The following is a 24,547-nucleotide window of genomic DNA, read 5'->3' as shown; positions in this document are numbered from 1 at the left end:
GGGATCGTGAACCCAGTCATCGACCGGACGATCTTGAGTTTTCGATCCCTAATGATAAGCGTCGCCTACAGCGAAGGAGTGGTGCGTTGTACCAGGGGCGGCGGCGTCCATCTCAAAGTCTATGTCGATATAGCCATTGTGCTGGACCTCTTTTCCCTTTCCCTTTCCGTTGAAATCAGCTCCTTCGACATAGTTGAACACCTCCTGATCAGTCGCATCCATCTCCTCATCTTGGTAACCGAATTCATTGCGTCTCTCTCGCATCAGAACTTCGAGTTTATGGCCAGGATCTGGAATTTCGAGGGGTTTGCTATTCAGCGTAATCGGTTGCTTCGGGTCAAGTTTGACGTAGGGCACATGGTTGGATATCTCTGCCTCTGCCTTGTTCTCCGTCATGTTAGTAGTTAAGGGCGTGCCATCGTTCCCGGAACCAGTCTTCACCAGGAGATATCGGCTGGGGGGAGAGAAAAAACAGATATCAGAATGATTCGAGGGTAATGGGACAAGGGGAATATATCGAGCGAACCAAATGAGCCATTGGGTATGCTGGACCACATAATACGGGTTGTTACTGACGAACTTTGAAGGTTGATTCACAACCTCGACCAGAGCGGCACAGCTGGTTGCTCCTATTTTGGACTTGCGCCAGCCGGAAATGCCAACACGATGACCAGCCGAGTAAGTGCCCAGAGAGATCGTGCCTTCCTTTGCCATGTAGACTCCTGTGTAGGGGAAGTTGAAGAGCGGCGAGAGACAAGACAGACTTGCGTACCATGTCCGTATGCTCTGCCATGGGCAACGGTCTTGAACCATAAACCATGACGAATGATCTGAATTCCAGCTGTAATCAGCTGGTGCCCACGACAGTGGAGGACGGATTTAGTGTTACCGAGTGCCAATTCCTCAGCGGAGAGCCATGAAATGCCTGTAAGAAGGGGATGAGAAGACCTCGGCAACTCATTGAGCGGCGAACTTACAAATAGAGAAGGATATTGCTGACAATTGGTATCCGTAGCTTGAGCTTCTTCCACCGATGCCTTGAACTTGGCTTCAGCATCAGGCGCGCCAACGCTGAACCTGTATTGTCGCCAAGACGATTCTACAGAGGAAGACTTTGCCTAAGAACCCCCGAATATCAACAGAACCGCTTTCGCCTCACCGATATTTCGAACACATTCGTTTGGATCCGTGATTTCCTCCAAGTACGCGGTACAAGAACCGACAATCCTTTATTATCCAATTGTCAGTCAAAGTCGAAAGAAAGTGTCAGGAGTGGCTTACCATCGCAAAATCTTCCACGCTGCAGGAATCACCGTTGGATCACAATCCACCAATTTCGGTACAGGTTTTCCTGTGCGGCGTTTGCGCATAAGAAATTTCCTGGAGCATACGTAAATCGTAAATCGGGGGCCCTATAACCACCATCGAAGTACAGAACCTCACCTCATATCGTCAATACCGGGGAGAGAATCGATCAGCTGTGCGACGGAAGCTCGCATCTAATGCACCATAGAAAGAAGATAATGATCGCGGTGATCAGGAATTCTTAGATGAATACATAGGACCATGGTATCTACCTGTTTGAGACCGAGACTGTCAAAATCATGAAGCGGGACATCCTTAAGGGAGACCACTTCATTCAAGACGGACTGAGCGGAAGGAGTAGATTGTGCAAGCGGCATCCCTGCAATCGCAATCGCTGGCATAGGAGTTGGTGCATCAGAAACCTTTGAAATGTCCGGTTCGGGTACTTGTAAACCCAATCCAACGGGAAGAGGATCGTCGAGACCTCCTTCTACTGCAGCAGAGTATGTTAGAGAAACGAGTAGATCGACGCTCCTGGGATTGTGAATAATCTCATACTTTAGGAACATGGTCAGTATCTAGTAGAAATAGATATTAATAAATGGACTATACCTCGAGAGAAGGACCCTGGTTGAGAGTATAGTATTGATAAGCACAAAGTTTCGCGCCACAGACGTAGGGCTTGAGCGCTTCATAGTCGGTTTCCAGCCTCCTATGGCAAACGATACAGTAACGTGTGCAGAGCTACCGGATAGGATTGAAATCGATAATCTTTCCTCAGAATGAGAACTTACAATCAGACATCTGATGAGATAACAAAACGCTGTTAATGGTATGTTAATCTCCCCCTCTGGTTCTAGACCGGCGAGGGGGTCGTGGGGGAGATTCTTGATATCAGCGAAGCCGTGTTCCTCATCATCTACAGCCTTAATCTCCTGCATCAAATAATAATTTTAGGGTGGCGCATACAAAACGAAAAAAGAGAGGGACTCAGAAACTGACCTTGGCTTTCAAAACGACGATATCTTTCTCTGGGATCTGATTTTGCTCGACCTCCCACAAGACTAGTTCAGCTCCGGCCCAGCCAATCCTATGCCGTCGTCTAATTTCCACTAATTTTGAGAAGTTTTGATCCATGAGAGATTCGAGAGATGAACTCAAACTGAATCTATCAAAGCCCTCTTCATCCACCTCTATCTCCTCCTCCTCCTCTTCCCCCACTGGAGGCATATCGGCTGACGCCATAGGGTCCTCTCCTTCCCCATCCCATTCATACAGAGCGGCAAGCGCTTCCTGTTTTTCCTTCTCCTTCTGAGCTTGCAGTTCATCCTCAGCGTCTCTGATTATCAATCCATAATTACGTTGAGCGTCCCGTGCTTGATCTCTTCCAGGCTTGTATTTACCGCTAAGGCCGACCCTGAAGGTAAGTGGTGTAGACCCTGCTGTACTGCCTTCCCTTCGTCCCGCTGCAGTGAGATCTGGTGGCGGATAGACGCCGCGGAAGCCTGATATGAGAAGCACGAGGTGTTGCGAGCGGGACAACAAGCGCCGGTCCCAAGCCATAAGGGCACGAGGGGGAATGGACTCCGCCAATTTGACGACTGAAAGCGAAACACTGATACAAAAATCGTTAAGGCCGAAACGGATGAGGCCTGGGCGGTAGAGACTGGCGACTGTGTCGATAAAATCGCTTCGATAGGAAGTCAGGTATTGGTGAGTACAAGGAACGGATACGACCAACCGTTGTAAGCAACCCAGCTGGAACTTAGAGGTTGTTCCGACCGCATAGGCAGGGTCTTCGAACTCGTCGTCGACATCGTACACCTCGTAGTCTTCCTCGTCGTCATCTTCGCTCCCTGTTTCCATAGCGGCATCGCCGTAAGTCATCGCCTTTGATATGTTGGACAGCATGCTCTCCACGGTTTCGGCGATTGTGCGTGCAGGAGAGGTGGATACGTTCTCAATCACGCTCTGAATGTTTACAGGTGGATCGCTTTCCATGGAGTGAGCGAAACAGCTGTGGTCCTTTGGGTAATCCGAGGTATCTCACAAGGAATGAGGAATGAATGACAAGATCAAGTGGAGAAAAGATGAATCCCATACCTGAGATCAGAAAATTTACAGAAACGATGGGTTCACCGCTTTTAGTGGCTACATGTATCTCAAAAGAGCCGTCTTCGTCTCCAGGGCTAAACTCTTGAAGATCGGCGTTGAAGTGGCGTTGCAAAAAGGCATACAATCGAAGAAAGCTTACTCGTAAGTTGAAAATCGTAAGCCATGAAGCCTTTCTGGCAAGCTTCCTTCATAACCTCCACATCGGCCCTGAACCTTTTCCGCCCTTTGAGGTGGCTGTTCATTGTTGCAAGGTTCGCACTCGCCATTGTGTGAGAAGAATGAGAAGAACCTTTCGCGTGGGCGCGTAAATGGGTAGAGAATATGGTTTCCATAATATGAAAGGTACCTTCAGAAACTTTTCGACGTTTGGATGGATAGATTTCAGCAGTTGAAGATTCAGAGTCGGATATTTCGATGTTATCTGCCCCAGGATGTTTGGAGCTGGAAACTGGCATGAGCCTTTGGGGTTCAAGTTGCAGAAGGAATCTGTTTGTTTTAGGAGAGCTGGTGGTGGTGGTGGTGGATAAAGATGACTAGGTAGAGAACGTGTGCGGACGCGGACGCGTTTTGATCATCGTGAATAGGGGCCGTTTCCCATGATTTCGGCACAGCGCGCAGTACAAAATCAAAGCAATGAGAGAATATTCTGGATAACTACGAGTTATTACGCCTATGCACTGTCAATCAAGTTCTGATCGTCAATTTTCCGCAATCCTATATCTTCGTCCAAGTTTCAGGGTTTCAACCTTCAACTCAACATTTCCTTCTTTGGACCCCGCGCAGTTGAGGATAATTATTAAATACAATAGCTGATAAGATTCACAAAGCCTCTTGATAGACCATGCTCGAGGACGTTATTTTGTAGTCCACTAACATATTAAGAAGGGCTGGAACAGGGCAGGAAAGTGCAAGTTTGGATGTGTAGAATGGATCTATAGCGCGCTTGAATCCTTGTATCTTCTGTTGAAGTATGTCGTCCGAAAACAAAAGGCATGAAAGGGTCGACCGTCGACTAACTTTTGGGAGTGAAACGGAGAGTGCACGACCGCACAGTTGTCAGAGAGGAAAAGGAAATCCAAGTCGACCGCACAACCCCGGCAGATCCTTTTTTAAATATTTTGCGAGCAAGCACGAGCACAGCATCGAACCGCGACAAACTTTGCCAAGTACGAAGAGCAACATTTGGCGATGGTACCCGAAGATGAACAAGACACCCAAAACGAAAAGCAAGAGAAAACGCGTTGAAGCATCAGACGAGTGTGGCTCTCCGTTTCGCGACCTAGTTGGAGATCGTGGTAGCAAGAGCAATATTTGGTTAGGACTGCGAGCTTGAAGGAAGCAAGACACTGGAAAGACTTGTCCGAGTTCTGGCACTACGGCGAAGGTGAGTGCTAGATGAAGCTTACAACTCGGCACTGAGTAACTCGGTAATCGTGGGACGATTTAATATGGACGCGGCAGTGTTGAACATGACATACATATTACCTTTCATTCCTGACCATATTCATGACAACGGTCTGGTAATGTCATGTCTGAAGACATGCGTGGAAGCTCCTGGAGGTCGCTTGCTGCATCGGCAGCATCTTCGCGGCTGACTTCGTTCAAGGGATATCTGGCTCAAAAAGACTTCACAAACTCTCTACCCAGCTCGATAAAACGCCAACTCGGACCTGTAGATGGGAGCGAGAGAGTAGGGAATAAACAGTCATGGCGGGAATGGGCGGGTCAGAAGATCAGCAGAGGGAATAACGGAAAAGAGGAAATAGCAATGTTTCCAGGGTGGGCAACGAGGAAGCCTCTTTCTGCAACCGATGGTGAGCACCGATCTATCTCTCTTTTGTGATGTTAGAAGTACAATTTGCTTGAACTCACCTTAGGGTCGTTTGCGTTTGAGGTCGACATATTTATATCTGGATTTGCATCGGCTCATCGTGGACAAGAACTTGCCAGTCGTTCACAACGGACTTTTATGAGGCTTGCTAAAGGTATGATGAGCACCTCCGTTTACTTGTCAACCAACGTTGCGTTCTAGGATTCGCTGCTCTACCCAAGCTCGGTGAGGACGATTCAAAGGTTGGGGAAGATCTCGGTCTAGTGTCAACACGGTTGACTCCCTCTACTGAGGAGCTACTTCGAACAGTGAATCTTCCTCCTAGGCCAGAAGAAATGACAATGGAGCGCGAGATTGAGATGCTTGAACGCCAGTTCAAGCGTCTGAACTCTCCGAAACAAAATTTGATGGACAGTGATGAATCCAGCTCCTCGCGCTCTTCCTCTCCTGAACTTGATTCACCCCCGCCGATTGACCGTGAAGCTGAGAAAGTCGTAACCAAACAAAGCACTCCTACAGCCGCAGTCTCAATTCCCGAAGAACTTGTACGCAAACTACATGCAAATTTAGAGGCCCGTCTTCTGCCATTCTGGTCGTCAGTCCTGCCAGGACGAATGGTACGGATCAGAGTATTCGCCAAAGCTACATCTCATGATTCCGAATCCTCGAGTGATCACCAACATTTGGCAACTACAACTGTTCAAACAGGCGTCGATGGCAGTTTTCAAACGCTGTTTCGGATAGGCTGGGAGGACATGTGTCAGCACCCTGCTGCGCTCGACATAGCGTTTGGAGACCCTTCACACGAACATGAGTTATCTGTCACCGCAGAACTATTCCCAAACCAAAAATCTAGTTCATCTGCCGCCTCCTCTTCAACCGATCTCACTTCAACCAGATCCGTCTCGCCCCTCCCACCTACTGCCGCCACAAGCGCTCATGTTCCTCTTACCCATTCACCTATCCGCGTCATTTCAGATATCGATGACACAGTTAAACACTCCGACATCATTGGAGGTGCTCGTTCTGTGTTCCGAAACGTATTCGTCAACGAGTTGGAAGATCTGGTTATACCAGGAATGGGAGAATGGTATAGTGAAATGTGGAAAAAAGGCGTTCGGTTCCACTATGTGGTATGTTGGTTGACTGTCATACGACCTAACATGTCGTTCATCTGCTATTTTCTCTAGTCTAATGGCCCGTTTGAGCTGCTTCCGATACTCGGAGACTTTTTCGCAATCGCAAATCTGCCCCCAGGTTCGTCATCCACGACCCTTCCCTTCTTTGAAGCTTAACATTTCCATTAGGTTCCATAAAGCTCAAGTCATATGCTGGACGATCCTTGTTTAGTGGTCTTTTGTCTGCCCCTGCAGCAAGGAAGCGCGCTGGAGTTCAAGATATTCTTAACGCGTTTCCCGACTCTTCTTTCATTCTTGTGGGCGATTCCGGCGAACAGGATCTAGAACTATACACAGAGTAAGTAAGTTCCTCTCCGTACCCTTGCACTGATGAACCATTATCATAGACTCGCAAAAGAAAACCCGCGACAGATTTTGGCTGTCTTCATCCGTGATACTGGCTCTGGGGACATCCTTGAAGATCCGACAGGCCTCCGAGTATTGACGGCAACACCTGAGATTAGCCTCCAGAGTCAAGAGGAGAGTTCTACGGTAGATCAAGAAACTTGGAACTTCCAACATTATGTTAACGGAGATAGACGTCCTGCACCTCTCGACACGTCCAAAACTCCTCATAAATCATCCTCATGGCCCGTAACGAACGAAACACCTACAACCCCCGGATCCATTTCCAACAACAGGAATAGCAATTACTTTAAGTTCACATCTGAACCTGAGCCTTTATATGATAGTTCTCGCAACTCTTCTTTAACCTCTCTTTCGTCCATTTTCACCAGAAAGACACCTGCAACACGGCGGGAATCTGTGTCGTCCAATGCCTCTTCATACTTTAGCCGAACACCCAAGTCGGCGGCTGCTAATACGAGTACATCAAGTCGCATATCCGAGTCTGAGAAGAGGAGGCAAGATTTACAGATGAGGGTTTATAGATCCAGAACAGTTTTACCCGATCATGTCGTGTTGAGGGTGTTTAGATCTCCCACGGAGTGTGTCGAGGCTGATATGATTCTGGCTAGTAGCTGAAAACTTTCCTCCTCTTCAAATCGATTACACTTGAAAAGACGTATATGTATTATAATGTTTTGTATCATCGTCCCGTACTATTCATGTCTACGGTATCCTCTGAAAACTCGCAGTATGTACTTAATCTGTCGGAAGAACACTAGTCCACAGTACATGACAAGCCTGCCCATGCCCATAAAATTTACATCCGAGTGGGAACTCTTAAACCACCCGTAAGCTTCAAGTTTTCCGCATTGACGTATGGACATTCTACCACCCATCTAACTGCTTGCGCAAACTCGCTTGGCTTTCCGTACCGCCGAGGGTATAGGAGAGCCTCTTTATGCATATCCTTGGCCACCTTTGGACCCAATTGATCTAATATTTTAAAAAAACCAGTCAGTAATGCGAAAGTTACGTAAGGAAAGATTCGTGCCTGTTAACGGCGTAGAAAACAATCCAGGTACCAGAGTGACTACTCGTATATTGAACCGAGCAAACTCTCTGGCCATTGGTAGAGTCATCGAACAAATCGCGCCTTTCGAAGCTGCATAAGCCGTCTGACCGGCTAACCCTTCGTACTAAACCGAGTCTTGGAAATCAGAAACAACCCTTCTTTTTTTTTGCTTATCCGAGAAAATACACACCGCGACAGAGCTAGAAACCATAATAATAACTCCCCGCTCCGCGTCTTCGGTGTCCTCTGGAGGCACTCGAATGAGGTGTTTCATCGCTAAACGTATTAGATGAAACGTCCCGTGGAGGTTAACCCCCAAAATTTGGTCCCAACGGTGTTTTGAGTGTAGTTTGCCTTTCGAAGTGATAACCTGAACATATCTCATAGATACCCGACCGACTCGAAAAAGAATCCTCAAGAGTTGACTCTTACCAGCTCTGGCACACCAACCCCAGCGCAATTTACGACACCACCCAGATGGGCGCCTGTTTGAGCGGTCCATGAAACCACTTTCTCCACAGCGTCTGATACCTGATTCAAATCCATGATATCGACCTCGAAATGACACAGACGGGACGTAGATGCCCCCGTCATGTTACTACTATTTTCATCGACGCTCGGGGGAGGTTTTCGGTCTAAAAGCGCGACGTATGCCTTTGAAGACAGAAGGTCTCTGACGACAGCTAGTCCGAGGCCCGAGGACCTATAGCATAGCATGTCACCAAGAGAGACATGATGAATACAATGAACAGATAGCTCACCCTCCGGAAACGATAAAGGTACGGTTGTCAATCTTCATGGCGGCAACGAGTTTTGAGAGACGAGTCTTCTGTCGCTGAGTTTTGAGATTCTCAGGGAAACTTGTGGTTAAATTTCGAGGACGCCGCAACTAATTGAAGGCAGGGGACTTGAAAACGAGACAAGGGAAAAGGCCAGAGTGTGGAGGGGTAGATGGATGAGGGAAGAGAAGAAAGGGATATATAAGGTTGATACCGAATATTGCAAACTTTTTGAGTGCACCCACAGCAACGCAGTCTTCGCTCCAGATGGTATCCATCCCACACCATCGGAGGCATCCATCTTCCGATCGTCAATCCCGGGACTGTTCCCGGCGGCGGTGTAACCACGAGGTTTCACGTTCCTCATTGGCGTGATCAACAATCCGTAATCAGCTTCCTCCCTTCACCAGTCACTATATATTGAGATGTCCAACATTCAACGAGCGATCGCACCCGTGAAAGCCGAATGCTTGAATTGGTTTCAATGAAGTGCCATCTGTAAGCACGCGAAGTATCGGTTCAAACGTTTCCCGGAGCTGAGTGAGTAAGGAGAAATTGACAGAGAATTATATTGAAGTAAAGGCGGATTGTTTTCAATCTAATCCAGAAAGACAACGGTATTCAGAGTTTCCCGGGCATTCTCGAAGCAGCTGGAGAAACGTGGAGGGGAGTGAATATGGTATGTTATCCAGAGGGGTAGGACGTACCACTGAGCCTGACGATTTCACCATTAACATAGCTAGTCTCCAAAATCCACTTGACTGTTTGCGCGAATTCTTTCGCTTCGCCCATTCGCTTGGGGAAAATAAGGTCGTTTTCCAAACTACGACGAGCCTTGGCGGGCATCTTGTTTGTCATATTGCTGTCAAAGAGGCTAGGTGCAATAGCCATGACACGAATTCCATGTCGCCCCAAGTCTCGTGCCAGAGGTAATGTCATTGACCGCAATGCTCCTTTCGTGGCCGCATACGCGACTTGACCAGGCTGACCCTCGAACTTGATGACGGATGACAAGTCAGCAAATCGGTTCACGCCCGAAAACGTATGGGTATTCTTACAGCAGCAGAGCTGGCTACCAAGATAACAACTCCACGTTCCCCATCGCGACCGGGTTCTGGCTGAACATGTACCAAGTGTTTCAGAACGAGCCTGGTGAGGTTGAATGCTCCTGTTAGGTTGACGGCCAGAGCAAAGTTCCATAAATCCAAAGAATGAGGTTCATTGCGTGAGTCAATAATCCTAGAGGCGACTGCGACCCCAGCGCAGTTGATGACTCCACCAAGGGTTGCTCCAGTCGAGTGACACCATTCGACAGTGGCGGTAACTGCCTTTTCGATTTCATCAGCCTCGGTGATGTCTGTCTTGAAGAATTTGACCCTTGACGATGAAGCTATGTCTTCTGGTGGAGGAGAGAGGTCGAGGATAGAAATGAATGCGTTCGCTTCGAGGAGATGATGAACAGTCCCAAGCCCAAGACCGGAAGAACTTTGGAACAATATTATATATAGGCTTTCCAAATCAAAGCTTATCTTCGTCAACTCACCCACCAGATACCACGAAAGTTCTGTTCTCAATCTTCATAATCGACGGTGCAGCGAGCTTCGAGGAGAAGAGAACGGTAACTTAACTTGGAGTCACATTTAGCCGGACGGACGCGTTAGCATGTGATAAATGCGTAACGGCCATGTGCTTTGTTAGCAACTGCGCCCAACGTTGTCTCGTTCACCGTTGAAGGTTGAACTCATTAACACATATGCAAAGAACCTCATCCAGCCGACCAAGCAATAAAATCAAAATCATCTCCGTCAATCATACTCGCGATTAGAATCAGTGCCACGTACTATCTTTACATCGGAGCCTAAGGAAACAGTACGTGCCGTCGTCAGGTCAATTTGTTCATTTCTTGTACTAACTTATCAAATTTCAGTATGAAAGAGCCCTTATCACCTGGATACAATGCAGTGTTTAAGACTCGCAAGAGAAACGGAAGAAGGAAGGGAGAACCAAACTACCGAAGAATTACAAGCTTTCAGCGACGAGAACTGGGCCGCACCTGTACGGAGCTACTATCGGGTTGTGAAGGATGGCCGGTTGGGGTAAATGGACTGTGTTCTCCACTGCCGTCAAGGAGTATCTGTCTGAAGAGCCAAATGTCGAGTCAGATGATTATAGCGAGGACTCGTATGACCGCTCTGCCGTCCTCATGTTGTCTTCAGAAACATAAGGCGTAAGTACTGAGTTTTCTCAATACTTTTGGCCAACCTGTCTAACAATCTCTAAGCCAACCTATACACCACTCGTATTCATGGTTTTAACCGGTACACTTTAGAGGACAGGCCACGATTCGGAGGGTACTGTACGTACTATTTGTATGGGTATCTTTACACGAATAGAGGCTGTATAAACTGCATGGACGTATGGATATAGCGTGAGCTTACGGATGTTGTAGGCATGGTAGAGTAAAAAATATCAATACCTCCATGTAATGTCCTGGTCTCCCATACAAGGATGAGAGTGTACGCGTCTGCATATCCCGTTTTGCCGATGCTACTAACCCTAAAGGCGTCCTCATCACATTGTTTTCTTATTACAGGTAAAGGTGTCACAACACAAAGGTCCATGTATGTGCTTCAAATTCCAAGAGCCTTGTGATATACGGCGCGATGTTTCTCGGCCTCCGGACTCTTTCCGAGTACGATGTGTTTGCCTGTGATGAAGTGGTCCAAATCGGCACCGGGCGTCTGGGGATAGTTTAGACGGTTGACGTCGGGCAAATAGGACTAACTGAAACCAACCTTTGTGAACAACATGATGCAGAAACTTTGCAATATTTGTGGGTTGAACCCCACCTGAAGTGGTAAGCCTGCGGGCAAGTCCAAGAAATCGCCGGCGCAGAACTCGATTCGAATCCATTTGTTTTTTATTGGATCTGCCATAGGGTGTAAACAGGCGAGGCCTGGGAAGCGGTGATGGGTTGCGAGCAGTACCTTGTATGTCCAAGTACAGATTTTCACTAGCACTTTCCACAAGAAACTGTACATGGTTAGTGAGGACCACGCTGGACAAATACGGTGGCGTTAGTAGAGATTGACAAGTCATAAACGAGCCCGGCGACTGCCCGACTCACCGTTGCGACACGGCGGCCTCTACTAGCTCTAGAAAAGCCTGTACCTTTGGTCAGCTATGGTCTCATCCGCAGAGTCAATGAACTAACCTTACATCGATCCTCGCCCATAGACCCGCCGTCGAGCTTGATCCCGTCGGGGGTGAGGGAACCAGACTGTTGAGCAATGATCTTGGCTCGTGCGAGGCCCTGAGACCCGATACCAACGTGGGATAGCTGCAAGCCCAGTTTCTGGAGATCTTCAGCAAGAACTGGTTGTCCAGTGTTGGTGGAGACGTCGTTTACACCTTCAACAGGAGCTGAGGACCGGTAGAAAGCTCGCATAATGGACAATTGGTGATTTCCTGATGAGCAGGCACAACGGTTTATTTACACCTTGGGTACTGGCAGGAAGCATAGTTAGAGCGTGGTTGGCGAGACCTTGTGAACGATTATTTCTCACGGAGCAAGGAAAAATACAGGAAGTGTTGACAGTGGCGAGACCCATGACCGAGTCGGTACTTGGAGATTGGCAGAGATCGGTGTCAGATGAGCCTCGTCAAGCAAGCGGGCATGTAACGTATTTAGAGTGCTCCCTAGCTCGAGGGCATGCAGATAAGCTATGGACGTGATGATGATGATAGGCATCAGCAAAATGATATAAGCCTTTTCGGCTTTTTTGAGCTTTTTTCGGCTTTTTTACTGGCGGACAAAAGCCACTTTTCGGCACTTTTTTTTACCAAATTTAGATCATTAAATCCGAAAAGCCGAAAAGCTGCAACGTTTGAAAATTTAGAATCGAACAGCCTAATGAGACCCCATTGAATATGCTTTTCATGGACCACCGTGACCATCATGATTCATCACCGTGACTACCGTCGATCCCAGCATTCTGTCTGGCTCCCTTCATTATCATTATGTACGCCAAATCCTGGCGTTACAAGCGGCGTTGGAGAGTGCAGACACATGACACAGCGACTATGAAATCTCCTTGCCTCAAAACCCTGACAACATTTCCACGCTGAACGTTCTAGGTACGTTCTTCCTTCAATCACGATACTCGGTATTGACTTCTGCCACCATCATCACCAACATTTAGATCTCGCCACGCTTGATGGACAACGGCTGGATTCCACTACAAAGTGATTCTTTATTGACGAAGAATATGGTAGTGCAGGTGAAGAAGATAGGACAGAGATGGGTACAGAGGAAAGGGTAAACAGAAAGCGAACGAATCGATTGAGACATCTGCCACCGATGAACTGACGGCCTGGAAACAGAGAGTACCATGCACAACAGGAAGTGGAAAGTGCTAGGCTTGTTTGAAGACGACCTTACCTCAACGACTCTTCTACCGCCAAATGTGAGGGTGTTTGTGGCTACAATCCCATCTAGCCGACCAAACAATAAAATCAAAATCATACTCGCGGTCAGAATCACCACGTACCATTTTCACTCACACTCTGTCAAAACTCGATTTCGCTTGCTCAGCAAGGCAAAGTCATTACGTACCAACTGCGTACTTTTCTCATCCTTGAGTCTTGTGCGCATGGATCCTTCACTGATTCCTTCATCATCCATCTTGATCAGTGATCTTTGTTGTATCCATCGATGCTCGACATTTCCCTTGTTGAATGTACCTTACACCGTTCTGCAGGACTCCCGTCAGTGATAGTGACTTTCTGTCGTCAGCAGCTTGACCCTCTGGACTGGATACAGTCGACGTTTAGGACAAACCACACCATCCGTTTCAGTGAACCTTGGATCTTTGTCTCCATTGATTCAATGTCCACTCCCACTTCACAGGAGCTTGACAGACGCACGGCCACGATTCGCACACTTGGGGGCGTAATTCAACCAGGATGATGGTGGTATCCACTCACTCGAAATTTATCACTCCAGACCCATGAGCCCGTCAGGAACTTGATTCTTTGTTTAACCGGTACATACATTTGCAAGCAAGATTAATCTATTGCAACTCCTCCTTAAATACAGTCAGTGATTATCCAATTTGGACCTCGGTTCTCTCCCTTTCATACTAAACTTTTCCTTCGTCATTCAGGTGTTCGACTTCATTCAAGATGGCACTCGATGACGCAGGCATGCACCGAGCGGGTCTCGGTTTTGTTTATAGGATTACTCCTGTTTTAGTCGTTACAATTCTATACGGTCGGTCTCCTAGAACCCGTACTGCCGTCATACCAACACCCTCACCGAAATTGACAGGTATTTACATCGCTCTTCTTTGCTTCGCAACCCGAGGTCTTTGGTAAAATTTTCAGTCTCAACAGATCGGAGTACCTTCTCATGCACACTGATAGGCTACGAGGTCTCAAGAACCGGGCTAACCTTCTTATCCTCTTGATCCTTTACGTCCTTTTCTTCATCACAAGCGCTCTATGGGCATTAGAAGTTGCACAACTAGTCGGTCTAGTGGAACTGTTCCTTGATCCAAAAGATCTGTCCACCGATGGTCAATTCAACGTTTTTTACGCTCTCGTCGCCAAAGAAACCAAGATTACCAGCGTACTCTTCGAGTGTCAGGTGTGCAATCCCATTATCGACTACTGTAGTTGGTTTTTTTTGGTTTATGCAAGAACTCTAGATGATTGTCGGTGACATTTTGGTGATATGGCGTCTTTCTGCGATATGGTTCAACAGGCGGATACTGGTTTCAATACCTGTCTTTTGGTGGGTTCTAATGATAAGCAAGTAGCCGCTACCATTCAACTTTGTTGCGCCGACCTTTAACATACTTCTTTACTTTCAGTCAACATGATTGTCTGTGCGGCCCATTGTGGGTCTGGCGTATCGAGCACAAACTACTCTCGACTATGCAAAGTGACACAAACCCTCGCACCTGTCTTGTCGATCGTCATGAACATATCTGTGATGGTGCTTACTGTCTGGAAGGCCTGGTGCGTAAACACCCTGGTATTCTCATCCATTTCCCTCATTTTATTGCTCGACAGGCTGATGCGGGACGCCTTTGTCCTCGCGCTGAGCGCTAAGAAAAAGAACAAACTGTTTAGCGTTTTCGTTCTTTTGATCGAATCGGGAACGTTATACGTTATCATGTTGGTGCGTTGCGCAGTTATGCGGTTCTGTGCTGTGGTCCCGATGATTGAGTTTTTTTTTTTTTGCATACGCAGATCGCCGATCTTCTGGTAACATCCTTAGTCGTCGGCGGCCCTGAGAGCGTTGGACGGATGATAATCTGCATTTCAGGTTATTCCACTGTCCAATTTGTGGTGCGTTCTTGGTTCCTCCGTTAAAAACATTCCCACTTGCCATTGCTAACAAGGGTCATTACAAAGGCGATTTACCCAACGCTCATGATCGTAATCCTACGTGAATCCATCTGGAACTCTGAAAACGAAGATCTCGATCAAGTGATGTCTGTCAGTGAGGCGCAATTCTGCGGGAGATTGGGAAGCTTGGAATCCGGATCGGGTGGGATACGAGTCTCCGTCAAGCCCGTTAATCGTGACGGGAAAACTGTGCGAAGTCTCCCTCCAATGGAGTTCGCGGCTCGGAAGACTTCCCAAGCGACAAGTGAAATGTCAGGATTTTGTGAGGAGGACAGGAAGGCTAGATTGACAAAATAAGTAGAGCCCACAGCACGAGATTCATTCTCTTTTTCGTTCCCTCTGATATTTCTTATTATTCTATTTATTTTATCTCCCTGTAAATCGCACGTGAAGCATCGACCGGCATGATAGTCCTGTAAATTCCAATATCTCTTCTTTACCACCTACTCGTTTCTACACTATTTATACAGATGCTGTACTGTATGCTCAAAACTCATTCTTCTCCAAATTCTCTCTTTCGATATCGTGCGACAACATCCGACTCTATTAGATCGGTCAGAGCAACGCTGTTGACCAATTGACTTCGGACAAAATCGCGCTCGTCGAAGGTCTATAATAACCTCGAGCCGTCTACAGCACCAGCATCCACGTGGCATTTTCAGAACATCACCTTACGGAATCATTCTCTTTTAGATCAAGGACGCTGTTGGACGACTCCCCAACGCTGTATGAACAATGATCTTCGACGTAAGCGAGACTCGATCTGCTGTTCTAGTATCCCCGAACGGAAAGCCTTCGCTGTGTGTGGTGTAATTCGCTAATTCTAATCAGTTGTGGAGACTCGTACAAAAGCTCGAGCATACCCTCTCCGTCCTACACTCGGCTTTTTCCTTCCCTCATGATGATGATGATGGACTCAGATCGATATCTTTCACTGCTTCAAGCCAGGAATATGAATGTTCTAGTGTTCCCTATTGTGACGGTGTTGGTGAGTCTTCATAAATCACAGTCATGATGTCGTGGCTAATGATAATGAACGAGGAATAGGTAATGTGCATCCTTTACGGTCTGCTTCTTTTCTTTCGGTTTGTCGAACCGTTCAGTTAACGTTGCTTCAGGTTTCTATATCACGCTTTTTGTTCTTTGCGTACGCGTACTACGCCAGGGAGAATTACGACGGCAACCCCTCTGCATTGCCTCACTAGTCATTCTGTTCGTGGTATCGACCACCATGGTTGCTGTAGAGACAACGAAGTTGATACAAACATCTGTGGTGGAGCTCACGTTCATCATAACCCGGGATACCTTTCCTATTTACAATTTCCTAACACACGACACACTCAAAACCACCATATAGTGAGTGAAGTGCATTGCTCGAGTCTACACTCCGAGCTCAAAAGAAGCGTGTTTTAGCGTGTTCAATTTAACACTTCCTGTTCTGGCCAAGTAAGTTTGCGTCGAACGTTTTAAGACTTCGCCTGATGGATTCCCGCAGTTTATGTGCAGATTTCATCCTTGTCAGAAGCTCGCTATCATCAAAGATAAATCGTAATCACTGATATCGAAGGCAGGTGCATAGATGTTTCATCATCTGGGGGTTTCGCAAACGAATCCTAGGACCGCTGATTTTTGTCTCGCTCGTTACGAATGGTAAGCAGCTAGTTCTTTGTATGCATATGGAGGGCTTGACTCAAACGCTCCTTTAAGTGACTTCTTGCACTGGAGCAATCATGTTTCTCATCGGCTATGGAGATAGAAGGGTTACATCAAACACTATCTTGCTTGAAAAGGGTGGGACTATTCAAGCTGTAGGTTTGATCACAAGTGCGGCCTTCAACTTGGCGTTAACCTTTCTGACCGGTGAGCGATCCGAGACCTTCAGTAATAGTAATATCAACTCACATCCGTTTCTCGAAGCGGGACGAATATGGTGGATTGCTAGAGGCGTCGCAATATCAAGAAATTACGTTGCGACAAACCTAATAAAGATAATGTTCGACGATTCTCCTTTCATCCGCTTTACCACCCTAATACATTACTCTTCCGCTAGCCTTCAATCCGGGATACTTTATCCACTCATGACAACTGTACATTTGAGTATCGTGAATACATCTCATCGATATAACGTCCCTCTGGACACCCTCCCTCTGGTTGTTCTTACTGCTGTATGTTCTTTTGCGGCCTGACACTCTTGTTTCGGTAATGACACTTTCAACAGGGGATCGCACCAACTTTAGTCATAGTTCGCATACGCCTGCGCATGAATGCCTCGGATGATGAGATTGAAACTCAGCCACGTTTTTCAAGCCAGGTCCAGTTGTCCTCAATCCAGCCAACAGGAGGGTCGCTGTTCTTTTCACGACTGTCGACATCTGGTTACCGTAACTCCCTGATAGAGGGTGACTCCCTCAAACCTCTTCCCAAAGCACTTCTGGCAGTGCATGCTGTATGACGTTGAACGCGCCCCGCAATGTACTGTTAACAGTCGGTTCGGTCCTTATTTGTGTTAAAGTTCAATCGTCGTTTAATAGACATCCAATGTACATTACAGATCAAGTTGGTTAGGAATTAAAACGTGTCCGTGTATACAACATGCTGAAGGGTTAGAGGAGTTGCTCGTGATATCTGGAGTAGAGCCCCTGCATAATCTCTAGGGGAATCGAAAGATCATTCCGGCATAATCGCGGTTGTGCTTGGCCTGGAAGTGTGAAGGTTGGTTGTACTGATGGGATTGTCGGGAAGCGTAATTGACGGGAATTGAAGGGTTTCAAGGATAGTTCGAGACTTCACTGTCGTATGCGACATGACTATTGTCGTTGCCATGTTCGTCGGGCCGTGAACTCACGTTTATGAGCGTGACACCCACAAATGCCCACAAATTTGGCAGCTCTTAACGGTAATCGCGTATATCTTCCCACTTTTGTCGAGGTAAAGTTTTTGCGAACTGAGCCCCTTACATATATTTCGCATAACGTATACTTCACACCTCAAGATGTTTCAGCGTTGATAACCCTGATTCCTTTCGTCTGGGATGGAAAGACCTAACAAGAAGACACGAGAACCTTGCGATAGAAGTAACACGGCCCAAAGAAAATGTAGAGAGAGAATCGGGAGGACATGTCGTCCAAAGAGCTCCAAAAGCTGGGACTCGGTCTGCCTTTGAGCGAACGATCCCGAGCACAATCCACCTGAACTTTCACTCTCTACCACGTCCAGTCGGTCTGTTTTCTGCCTGTATCCTATTCGCCTTCGTAAGGAGGTCCATAAGGGTTCTCAACACCTGAGTAAGTATTTAGTGCAACAGCGCGACCACGAATTCACCCCACTTTGTGACTCCGATCTCATTTCCCGCAAAACACGAGTCAGGGAAGAGTGCTTTCACTATGGCATCAATCTCCTTTCTTCGTTCCTGACCAACATACTTGCCCAACGCAAACCAGATCACAAGTTTCCCAATCTTTGGAAACTTCTTCAAAAGCAACGAGCAAAATTGTTTCCATTCGTAGCCCTTCAGAGCATAGGATTCTTCTTCTGGGATCTTTGTATGAAATTTGAGTTTTATAACAGCTAAGTTCTCCGCCTCAATCAAGGTTAGGAAATCGCGGCCTAAACGACGGTGACTCGCGAGCACAAGCGTCAAGATTCGAAGGGAACGAAAGGGGCTTATTGAGCCTAACGGGGACGACGTCAACGAGTTATCAAGTGCCGCGTTGGTAAGTTACACACCAGATGAATAGCACGTTGGGTGCTTTATAATAAGATGTTCAATTGAAGGGGCAAACAAGTTGAGAAGGGGAAGAAAGTTCATTAAAGTAGGTGGGTAAATGAATGATTTGATAGTACGAAGCCATTCAGGTTTTGAGTCCACAAACAAAGTATCGATTGACCATCCGCCAGTCGTGGCCTCGAAGATAAAGGGATTCAAGTGAGAGATCAAAAGAAGAGACATCGAGCTTCTCGGATAAGGTGTGATTGCCATTTCACTACCCGTCCCCAGTCGATTCAAATTTGGGCGAAAGGAAACACTCCAAGGTTCTGACATGATACTACATCCAGACAGTGGACAGGGACAAAATTCGAACAACTCGTCGAACGACCGCCGCAGCAAACACGTCTTACAATCTTCCTAGTATTGAAACCATCCCGAATATCGTTTCTTTCAGAGCGGACGACAAGCAGTCACTACTCGGATGGTTTTTAGTCTCGAGGACATGGCGCGGCGCCTGCACCTGCCCTTCATAGTTTTGAAACAAGTTAGAATCATCTGCTGCCAGTGATATTTGTCGATGGAATCAACTAATGGAGTCGTCGCCGGGTACTCAAGGGACCCGAGACATTGTTTCAATTGAGTACGATAGCTGCCAGTGCTAGGAAGATATTTTTACACAAAGCCTTTTTATACGTACTGGACAGTGTACCATGGTATACTACAAACTTCAAATGATATCGAATTCTGAGGGGTGATTATTTGACTGTCCATCTTCAGTTGGAGGAAATTCGAGTGACGTGTTAAACAACGCCAAGTCCCCGCAGTTCGCGAGGAAGGCGTTTCAAGCTTCTAATATCCAGATTATTGCGAGTGGATCCGGAGCCGCTGTTATGATGGAAAAGTACGAAGAGAAAGTGAATAATCTTGGGAGATATAAATATGGTAGAGTGGCCCAGTGGATACGGCGCCCACTCATGTTCTGGCACTACGGGCAGAGGAACGTCAAGACAAATGAACGAGACTGGACCCATTATGAATTCTTTTCTTTCTCGCGCTTCGCTTCAACTTCGTCCAGCTTCCACACTGGCAAACGAAATTTCGGTAAAAGCTGTTACGTGCAGTGTGAAATCAACTCACTAGGGACACTGTAGTCGTGCTGGAGATCGGTATCGTTGTCTCCGCTGAGATACCACTTCATCGGCTTCCCAAATTCGGCTTCCAAACCATCCGCAATCGTCATCAACCTCTTCACAGATGGACGGCAATTTGGAAGGGCTCTCGGACGACGATAGTTGGTGCAAAGTCTGATGGATATAAGCATGTCTTTCGATTTCCTCGTGAGGGCAACACTATCGGAGATACCCAACAATGGATGGAGACTGAACATATCATTCAACCTGCACAAAACACGGCGTATGTTCACCACAAACGACATTATCATGTTCTCGGAATCGGGGAAGTGAGCACGAGAATAGTCATGCAGTTCGTCCAGCGTAAGCGCGATTGCGTAGTCAAAGATTGGTGGTTTGAGGTCGAATTCAGGAATGGGGAAATATTGCCAACCTATCTCGTCGAACGGCTCGTGGGCAAGGATGTAGTCGAGTTTCAGCGTCTGCCATGACGTTAGTGAAGGTATTAGGAGGCTTCATGAATTACGATTCACGCACATGATTAAGTTCCTCCATAGAGAGAGACTTATTATCAGTTTCCTCCTTCGAGACTGTGAGGTAGTTGATTTGAGCCGAGAGCGTTGCGACTGATGCGAGGCTACGGTAATCGCGTTCGGACGCGACCCTACGCGACCCATGAGAGTGGCACGGTACCTGTGGGAAACCGAAGCTTTGACGGAGTCGGACGTTGTCAGATCTCCAGTTAACCGCACTCTGTAGAAGGGGGAGACGACGGGGGGAGAAGACAGAAAGGCGTATCTGGTACTATATAAGGAAATACGGAATATGAAATACGTCTATCTCGGGATGGACGGCGATGCCGGAGCGACGCCAACAACGTTCGGCCACCCTCAAGCCTTTTATTGCTATTTCGAAAATAGTTGGCGCGGCTCCCACGGACGCTCCCCAGCCGCACATCTGGTACAAAATCTTCGAGACATGATAACTCGCTCAGATTTCATCTGTTTGCCTTAATTCTTACAGATTCTTGACGGCATAACTCAGAGCTAGTGCAGCATACAATAAATTCCACGTAATGTATAATTCCGACATCTCTGAAAAATCCAAACCTATTTACAAGAAAAACATGAGAATGAGCGAAACAGTGGATTGGTGACTGCATAAAATGAAGGTCTAAATCACTTGAAAGGCCGTCTAGTGCACCACAATTGGGAAAGGTTGCATGTAGTCAAGAAGGCAGTCAACAAAGTCGTAAAACTTGGCGGCTATGTATGAGCCTTCCGTCACTTGAATATAAATTACACCGTCGAGAGAAAGTGCTGGAAGGAGAGAGTATCTAAAACATTGGGTGAGTTGCATCAATTCAAATGCCGAAATGTCGAATTTATACTTGCCTTCGCCCGCGAGCAAAAGATGTCTTCTTGAAAACAGGCCGTCCAACTCGTTCAGGCCATAAGTTGTGGCCAAAATGGTTTCGGAAATTCGCTCGTTGCTCTTCGTAACGCTCAATCACTACTTTGGTGATCTGTCCGTAGGTTAGCACAGTAGATAGCATATCACAACAGAAGATATCTTCTTCATGGAATACCCCGCTCTCTTCAGTGTAAGCTAGATAGTTGATAGCGATATGGTGATATTGAGTCGAGTGCTGAATTTCATCAAGCTATGCCTTGTTTCTGACAAATGCTCACTACATACCTTGATAGCTGAACAATTTCAATACTCTCTTACGCCCTCGCAGCTCATGCATGTTTGCCTTGCACAATAATCCCTTCTGATGTTGAGAAAGAATTCGTTGAAGTGTTCATTTTCTGCATCCTGTAGCTTCGCTGATGCTCTGGCTTGAAAAAGTCGAGCCCATGAAAGTAAGAGGTTGTCGTAAATCATCAGAGAAGCGTTTGCCATCGGTCATGATGGTGGTTGGTGGTGAGGAGAAGGTGGCAGTGCGTCTCGCAGCTGAATTGCAACCTCACGCAAGTGTATACACTCAAGGAGCACTTGGACTATCTGATGGTTCATTTCTGGAGATTATTCACTTAGGACTTCGCTCGTTTCCATGTTTTTCTTGTAAATAGGTTTGGATTTTTCAGAGATGTCGGAATTATACATTACGTGGAATTTATTGTATGCTGCACTAGCCCTGAGTTACACCGTCAAGAATCTGTAAGAATTAAGGCAAGCAGATGAAATCTGAGCGAGTTATCATGTCTCGAAGATTTTGTACCAGATGTGCGGCTGGGGAGCGTCCGTGGGAGCCGCGCCAACTATTTTCGAAATAGCAATAATTGTATTTATCTGTCACGTAATAAATGTGGGTCTTCTCTCAAGGTCTCATTTCTCTACCTGTTCACATGAACCTCCCAAACTAAAATACCACATCTCCCCAGCTATCTACAAAAGGAGCTTCTTTCAGAACAATGACCGCTAGCGCGACAAGAATTCCATCATATGCCACCTATTGCCACCTACATGTGTCTTCCTTTGTGTAACTGGATTTGGGTGTCCAAGCGTTGGTCCTTCGATAGAACAAAAGCGAACGACCTTGCTTATTTACATCCTCGTATCCCTCTTTTTCTACCTTAGAATCATGCCTCCTTCGCGAAGTCCGTCCATTATCCGTTCAACCAGACGTTCGCTTGCAAGCCCTGCGAAATATAGGACCCCATTCGAAGACTACGAAGTTATCGTTCGGAATCGACCTTTGCCACTCAGCGAAGACCAGATAATAAGGCTCCATCAGGTTTCCCGTGACTTTGACGGGCTAGAATTTGGATGGCAGTTCAGGTCGAATTATGAGGGTTTAGAGAAACCCGAAGTGCGTAGTGAATTCTTCGAGTTGGGTGTATTTCTGATGTCGTTGATTCTAGTATTCGCATGCGCCAGGTCCAGGCTTGAAACCAGAAGATCCTAGACCACCGCCTCTCAGGTTAGAAGATTTCGAATGCGTCAGAACACTGGGTGAGTACACAGTCGAAATCCATTCCACAAACTGCACTGGCTCACTCTCACTTATGGCGCTAGGTGAGGGAGAGTCGTGCAAGGTTGTCCTCGTACGCACAGTTCGCAACGCCCACGATTTGGACAGACCCGGCACACTAATTGCTATGAAAACCGTGTCAAAGAAATACATGCGAGAATTCGATCCGGTTGGTTTTTCCTCTTCTCCTCAAGGAGCGAGCGTATCTCTGACAGTCAATTTCTGACAAGACTGTTCTCGTATACGAGAAGGACAAAGAGCGTTCAGTGCTCACAGAACTTCCCTGGAATCCTTTCGTTACCGGGATGATAGGAAGCTTTGTAGACTCGAAGAACGTTTACCTGGCGCTCGAATTCATACCTTCCGGAGACCTCAGAACGCTCATGCGCAATTATGCACCTCTGCCGGACCGTGTTATCCAGTTCTACTTCTGCGGGATAGCTGCAGGGCTCGCTTTCCTCCACGAGCACGAAATAGTCCATCGCGACGTAAAACCGGAGAATATACTCATCGGTCCCGGAGGTTACCCAGTTCTTGTTGACTTTGGTGTTGCGAGAAGAGTTGAGGAAGACTTTGTGAAGGACGGCACAAAACCCAGGTTGGCCGATTGGCATCTCGCTGGGTCAATACTCTACACTCCCCCAGAGATGATACAGATGGGTGTCGGACAGAGAGGGTCTATTTTCTTTGGCCCCAATGTGGACTGGTGGGCAACTGGAATTATCATGTATGAAATGGCGACGAGAAGATTTGTGAGCCCTTGCCTTGCTCCTACTTGTCTCACAGATCATTGATACCGTCTTCAGCCATTCTTTGGGAGCACCAATGAATCTTGTTTGCGAAGGATCAGCCGATGCACCTATTACTGGCCTCCTGCAGGAGAAATCCGCGTTGGAAGGACTCTGAAGGCATTCATCAATGCTCTTCTACAGCCTTACCCTATAAATCGACTTGGAACTTATGGCGTACAGCAGATTATGGATCATCCCTGGATGGCGAACGTTGATTGGACCAAAATTATTTCAAGGCAATATGTGGTTAGTCGTTCTCATTCTATCTCCTATTTACGGTGACCCGAAACACACACACCTCCCGCTAGATACCCATGGAACTGGGCGAATCTCACTTCGTCGACTCATGGCACCAGGCACCATTGCTCCAGCAGAGCAATATTCCGGGTTTAAATGTCAAGAAACCTGAATTATACCTTCGGCATGATAAACGCTACCCACCAAAACCTAATCAGAGAGTTGTTTCGTGAGATTTTTCTATATCTAATATACGGATTTGTGTTCCAATATGCAAGAATTGCGTGAACATGAAGTGCCGATCCTCTGGTTGCGGGAATCTCGGATGTGGGTCGTGGCCTCCTTCGAGTGAAACTTCGTCATTCGAATTACTTCCAGATCCTCATTGGAAGGCACTGGACAGGACTTTATAACGGTACATCACAGGTTGCAGGAACCATCACTAGGACTGGTCTCTTCCTCAATGTTCAACATTCAACAACATAGGACAATAGATTTTCTTCGAGCACAACCATGACATCCGAATCTACCTGCTAAACTCAATTTCCTCCAAATCATCTGTGGCCTTTCGGCGGCGCATTGTTCAAACAACAGCAATGAATTCGAAACGAGAGATGCACTCATCTGCAGGCGCAAAGGTTGTCTCTCATGGTCCGATCTT

The 24,547-nt window shown here is 46.9% G+C and overlaps 12 protein-coding genes across 12 annotated transcripts; 5 read left to right on the top strand and 7 right to left on the bottom strand.

Annotated features, from left to right (window-relative positions):
• Positions 1-48: 48 nt before the first annotated feature.
• Positions 49-3,875, bottom strand: E1B28_007127 (uncharacterized protein; the record flags this gene model as incomplete). Its single annotated transcript, XM_043151839.1, has 16 exons — positions 49-454; positions 527-722; positions 773-830; positions 890-925; positions 978-1,099; positions 1,160-1,227; positions 1,282-1,380; positions 1,444-1,499; positions 1,578-1,862; positions 1,918-2,049; positions 2,100-2,240; positions 2,308-2,995; positions 3,047-3,350; positions 3,409-3,501; positions 3,560-3,709; positions 3,767-3,875. 16 exons carry the CDS (start codon positions 3,873-3,875, stop codon positions 49-51), a joined length of 2,943 nt encoding a protein of 980 aa, XP_043009919.1.
• A 1,007-nt stretch (positions 3,876-4,882) lies between these two features.
• E1B28_007126 (uncharacterized protein) lies at positions 4,883-7,413 on the top strand (the record flags this gene model as incomplete). The annotated part of the gene is made up of 6 exons (XM_043151838.1): positions 4,883-5,234; positions 5,298-5,405; positions 5,453-6,384; positions 6,442-6,508; positions 6,559-6,727; positions 6,777-7,413. Exons 1-6 carry the CDS (start codon positions 4,949-4,951, stop codon positions 7,411-7,413), a joined length of 2,199 nt encoding a protein of 732 aa, XP_043009918.1. The 5' UTR covers positions 4,883-4,948.
• A 181-nt stretch (positions 7,414-7,594) lies between these two features.
• Positions 7,595-8,648, bottom strand: E1B28_007125 (uncharacterized protein; the record flags this gene model as incomplete). The annotated part of the gene is made up of 5 exons (XM_043151837.1): positions 7,595-7,770; positions 7,829-7,973; positions 8,040-8,219; positions 8,282-8,552; positions 8,611-8,648. The coding sequence occupies 5 exons, from the start codon at positions 8,646-8,648 to the stop codon at positions 7,595-7,597; spliced, it is 810 nt and encodes a 269-aa protein (XP_043009917.1).
• Positions 8,649-9,249: 601 nt separating this feature from the next.
• Positions 9,250-10,209, bottom strand: E1B28_007124 (uncharacterized protein; the record flags this gene model as incomplete). Its single annotated transcript, XM_043151836.1, has 4 exons — positions 9,250-9,278; positions 9,336-9,624; positions 9,687-10,113; positions 10,172-10,209. 4 exons carry the CDS (start codon positions 10,207-10,209, stop codon positions 9,250-9,252), a joined length of 783 nt encoding a protein of 260 aa, XP_043009916.1.
• Positions 10,210-11,251: 1,042 nt separating this feature from the next.
• Positions 11,252-12,353, bottom strand: E1B28_007123 (uncharacterized protein). The gene is made up of 6 exons (XM_043151835.1): positions 12,195-12,353; positions 11,843-12,135; positions 11,756-11,793; positions 11,616-11,686; positions 11,424-11,557; positions 11,252-11,369 (listed from the first exon to the last, which is right to left on the bottom strand). The coding sequence occupies exons 2-6, from the start codon at positions 12,074-12,076 to the stop codon at positions 11,259-11,261; spliced, it is 588 nt and encodes a 195-aa protein (XP_043009915.1). The 5' UTR covers positions 12,077-12,135; positions 12,195-12,353; the 3' UTR covers positions 11,252-11,258.
• Positions 12,354-13,019: 666 nt separating this feature from the next.
• On the top strand, positions 13,020-13,403 carry E1B28_007122 (uncharacterized protein; the record flags this gene model as incomplete). The annotated part of the gene is made up of 1 exon (XM_043151834.1): positions 13,020-13,403. One exon carries the CDS (start codon positions 13,020-13,022, stop codon positions 13,401-13,403), a length of 384 nt encoding a protein of 127 aa, XP_043009914.1.
• Positions 13,404-13,812: 409 nt separating this feature from the next.
• Positions 13,813-15,339, top strand: E1B28_007121 (uncharacterized protein; the record flags this gene model as incomplete). The annotated part of the gene is made up of 8 exons (XM_043151833.1): positions 13,813-13,900; positions 13,958-14,000; positions 14,053-14,275; positions 14,337-14,439; positions 14,502-14,649; positions 14,704-14,812; positions 14,884-14,982; positions 15,049-15,339. The coding sequence occupies 8 exons, from the start codon at positions 13,813-13,815 to the stop codon at positions 15,337-15,339; spliced, it is 1,104 nt and encodes a 367-aa protein (XP_043009913.1).
• A 398-nt stretch (positions 15,340-15,737) lies between these two features.
• On the top strand, positions 15,738-18,028 carry E1B28_007120 (uncharacterized protein). Its single transcript, XM_043151832.1, has 10 exons — positions 15,738-16,030; positions 16,090-16,108; positions 16,161-16,398; positions 16,456-16,488; positions 16,538-16,559; positions 16,614-16,692; positions 16,750-16,902; positions 16,960-17,035; positions 17,093-17,207; positions 17,261-18,028. Exons 1-10 carry the CDS (start codon positions 15,941-15,943, stop codon positions 17,492-17,494), a joined length of 1,059 nt encoding a protein of 352 aa, XP_043009912.1. The 5' UTR covers positions 15,738-15,940; the 3' UTR covers positions 17,495-18,028.
• Positions 18,029-18,298: 270 nt separating this feature from the next.
• On the bottom strand, positions 18,299-19,024 carry E1B28_007119 (uncharacterized protein). Its single transcript, XM_043151831.1, has 2 exons — positions 18,769-19,024; positions 18,299-18,714 (listed from the first exon to the last, which is right to left on the bottom strand). Exons 1-2 carry the CDS (start codon positions 19,019-19,021, stop codon positions 18,335-18,337), a joined length of 633 nt encoding a protein of 210 aa, XP_043009911.1. The 5' UTR covers positions 19,022-19,024; the 3' UTR covers positions 18,299-18,334.
• Positions 19,025-19,343: 319 nt separating this feature from the next.
• E1B28_007118 (uncharacterized protein) lies at positions 19,344-20,677 on the bottom strand. The gene is made up of 3 exons (XM_043151830.1): positions 20,419-20,677; positions 19,889-20,363; positions 19,344-19,834 (listed from the first exon to the last, which is right to left on the bottom strand). Exons 1-3 carry the CDS (start codon positions 20,434-20,436, stop codon positions 19,782-19,784), a joined length of 546 nt encoding a protein of 181 aa, XP_043009910.1. The 5' UTR covers positions 20,437-20,677; the 3' UTR covers positions 19,344-19,781.
• A 398-nt stretch (positions 20,678-21,075) lies between these two features.
• Positions 21,076-21,436, bottom strand: E1B28_007117 (uncharacterized protein; the record flags this gene model as incomplete). Its single annotated transcript, XM_043151829.1, has 2 exons — positions 21,076-21,217; positions 21,276-21,436. 2 exons carry the CDS (start codon positions 21,434-21,436, stop codon positions 21,076-21,078), a joined length of 303 nt encoding a protein of 100 aa, XP_043009909.1.
• A 754-nt stretch (positions 21,437-22,190) lies between these two features.
• On the top strand, positions 22,191-24,142 carry E1B28_007116 (uncharacterized protein). The gene is made up of 7 exons (XM_043151828.1): positions 22,191-22,390; positions 22,465-22,696; positions 22,749-22,839; positions 22,903-23,027; positions 23,089-23,610; positions 23,665-23,895; positions 23,958-24,142. Exons 2-7 carry the CDS (start codon positions 22,469-22,471, stop codon positions 24,117-24,119), a joined length of 1,359 nt encoding a protein of 452 aa, XP_043009908.1. The 5' UTR covers positions 22,191-22,390; positions 22,465-22,468; the 3' UTR covers positions 24,120-24,142.
• Positions 24,143-24,547: the final 405 nt, after the last annotated feature.

This window comes from Marasmius oreades, chromosome 4, assembly GCF_018924745.1.
Source record: "Marasmius oreades isolate 03SP1 chromosome 4, whole genome shotgun sequence".
Classification (NCBI taxonomy): domain Eukaryota; kingdom Fungi; phylum Basidiomycota; class Agaricomycetes; order Agaricales; family Marasmiaceae; genus Marasmius; species Marasmius oreades.
Note: the sequence above shows the minus strand (reverse complement) of the source record. Positions and strands in the feature narration are given on the sequence as shown.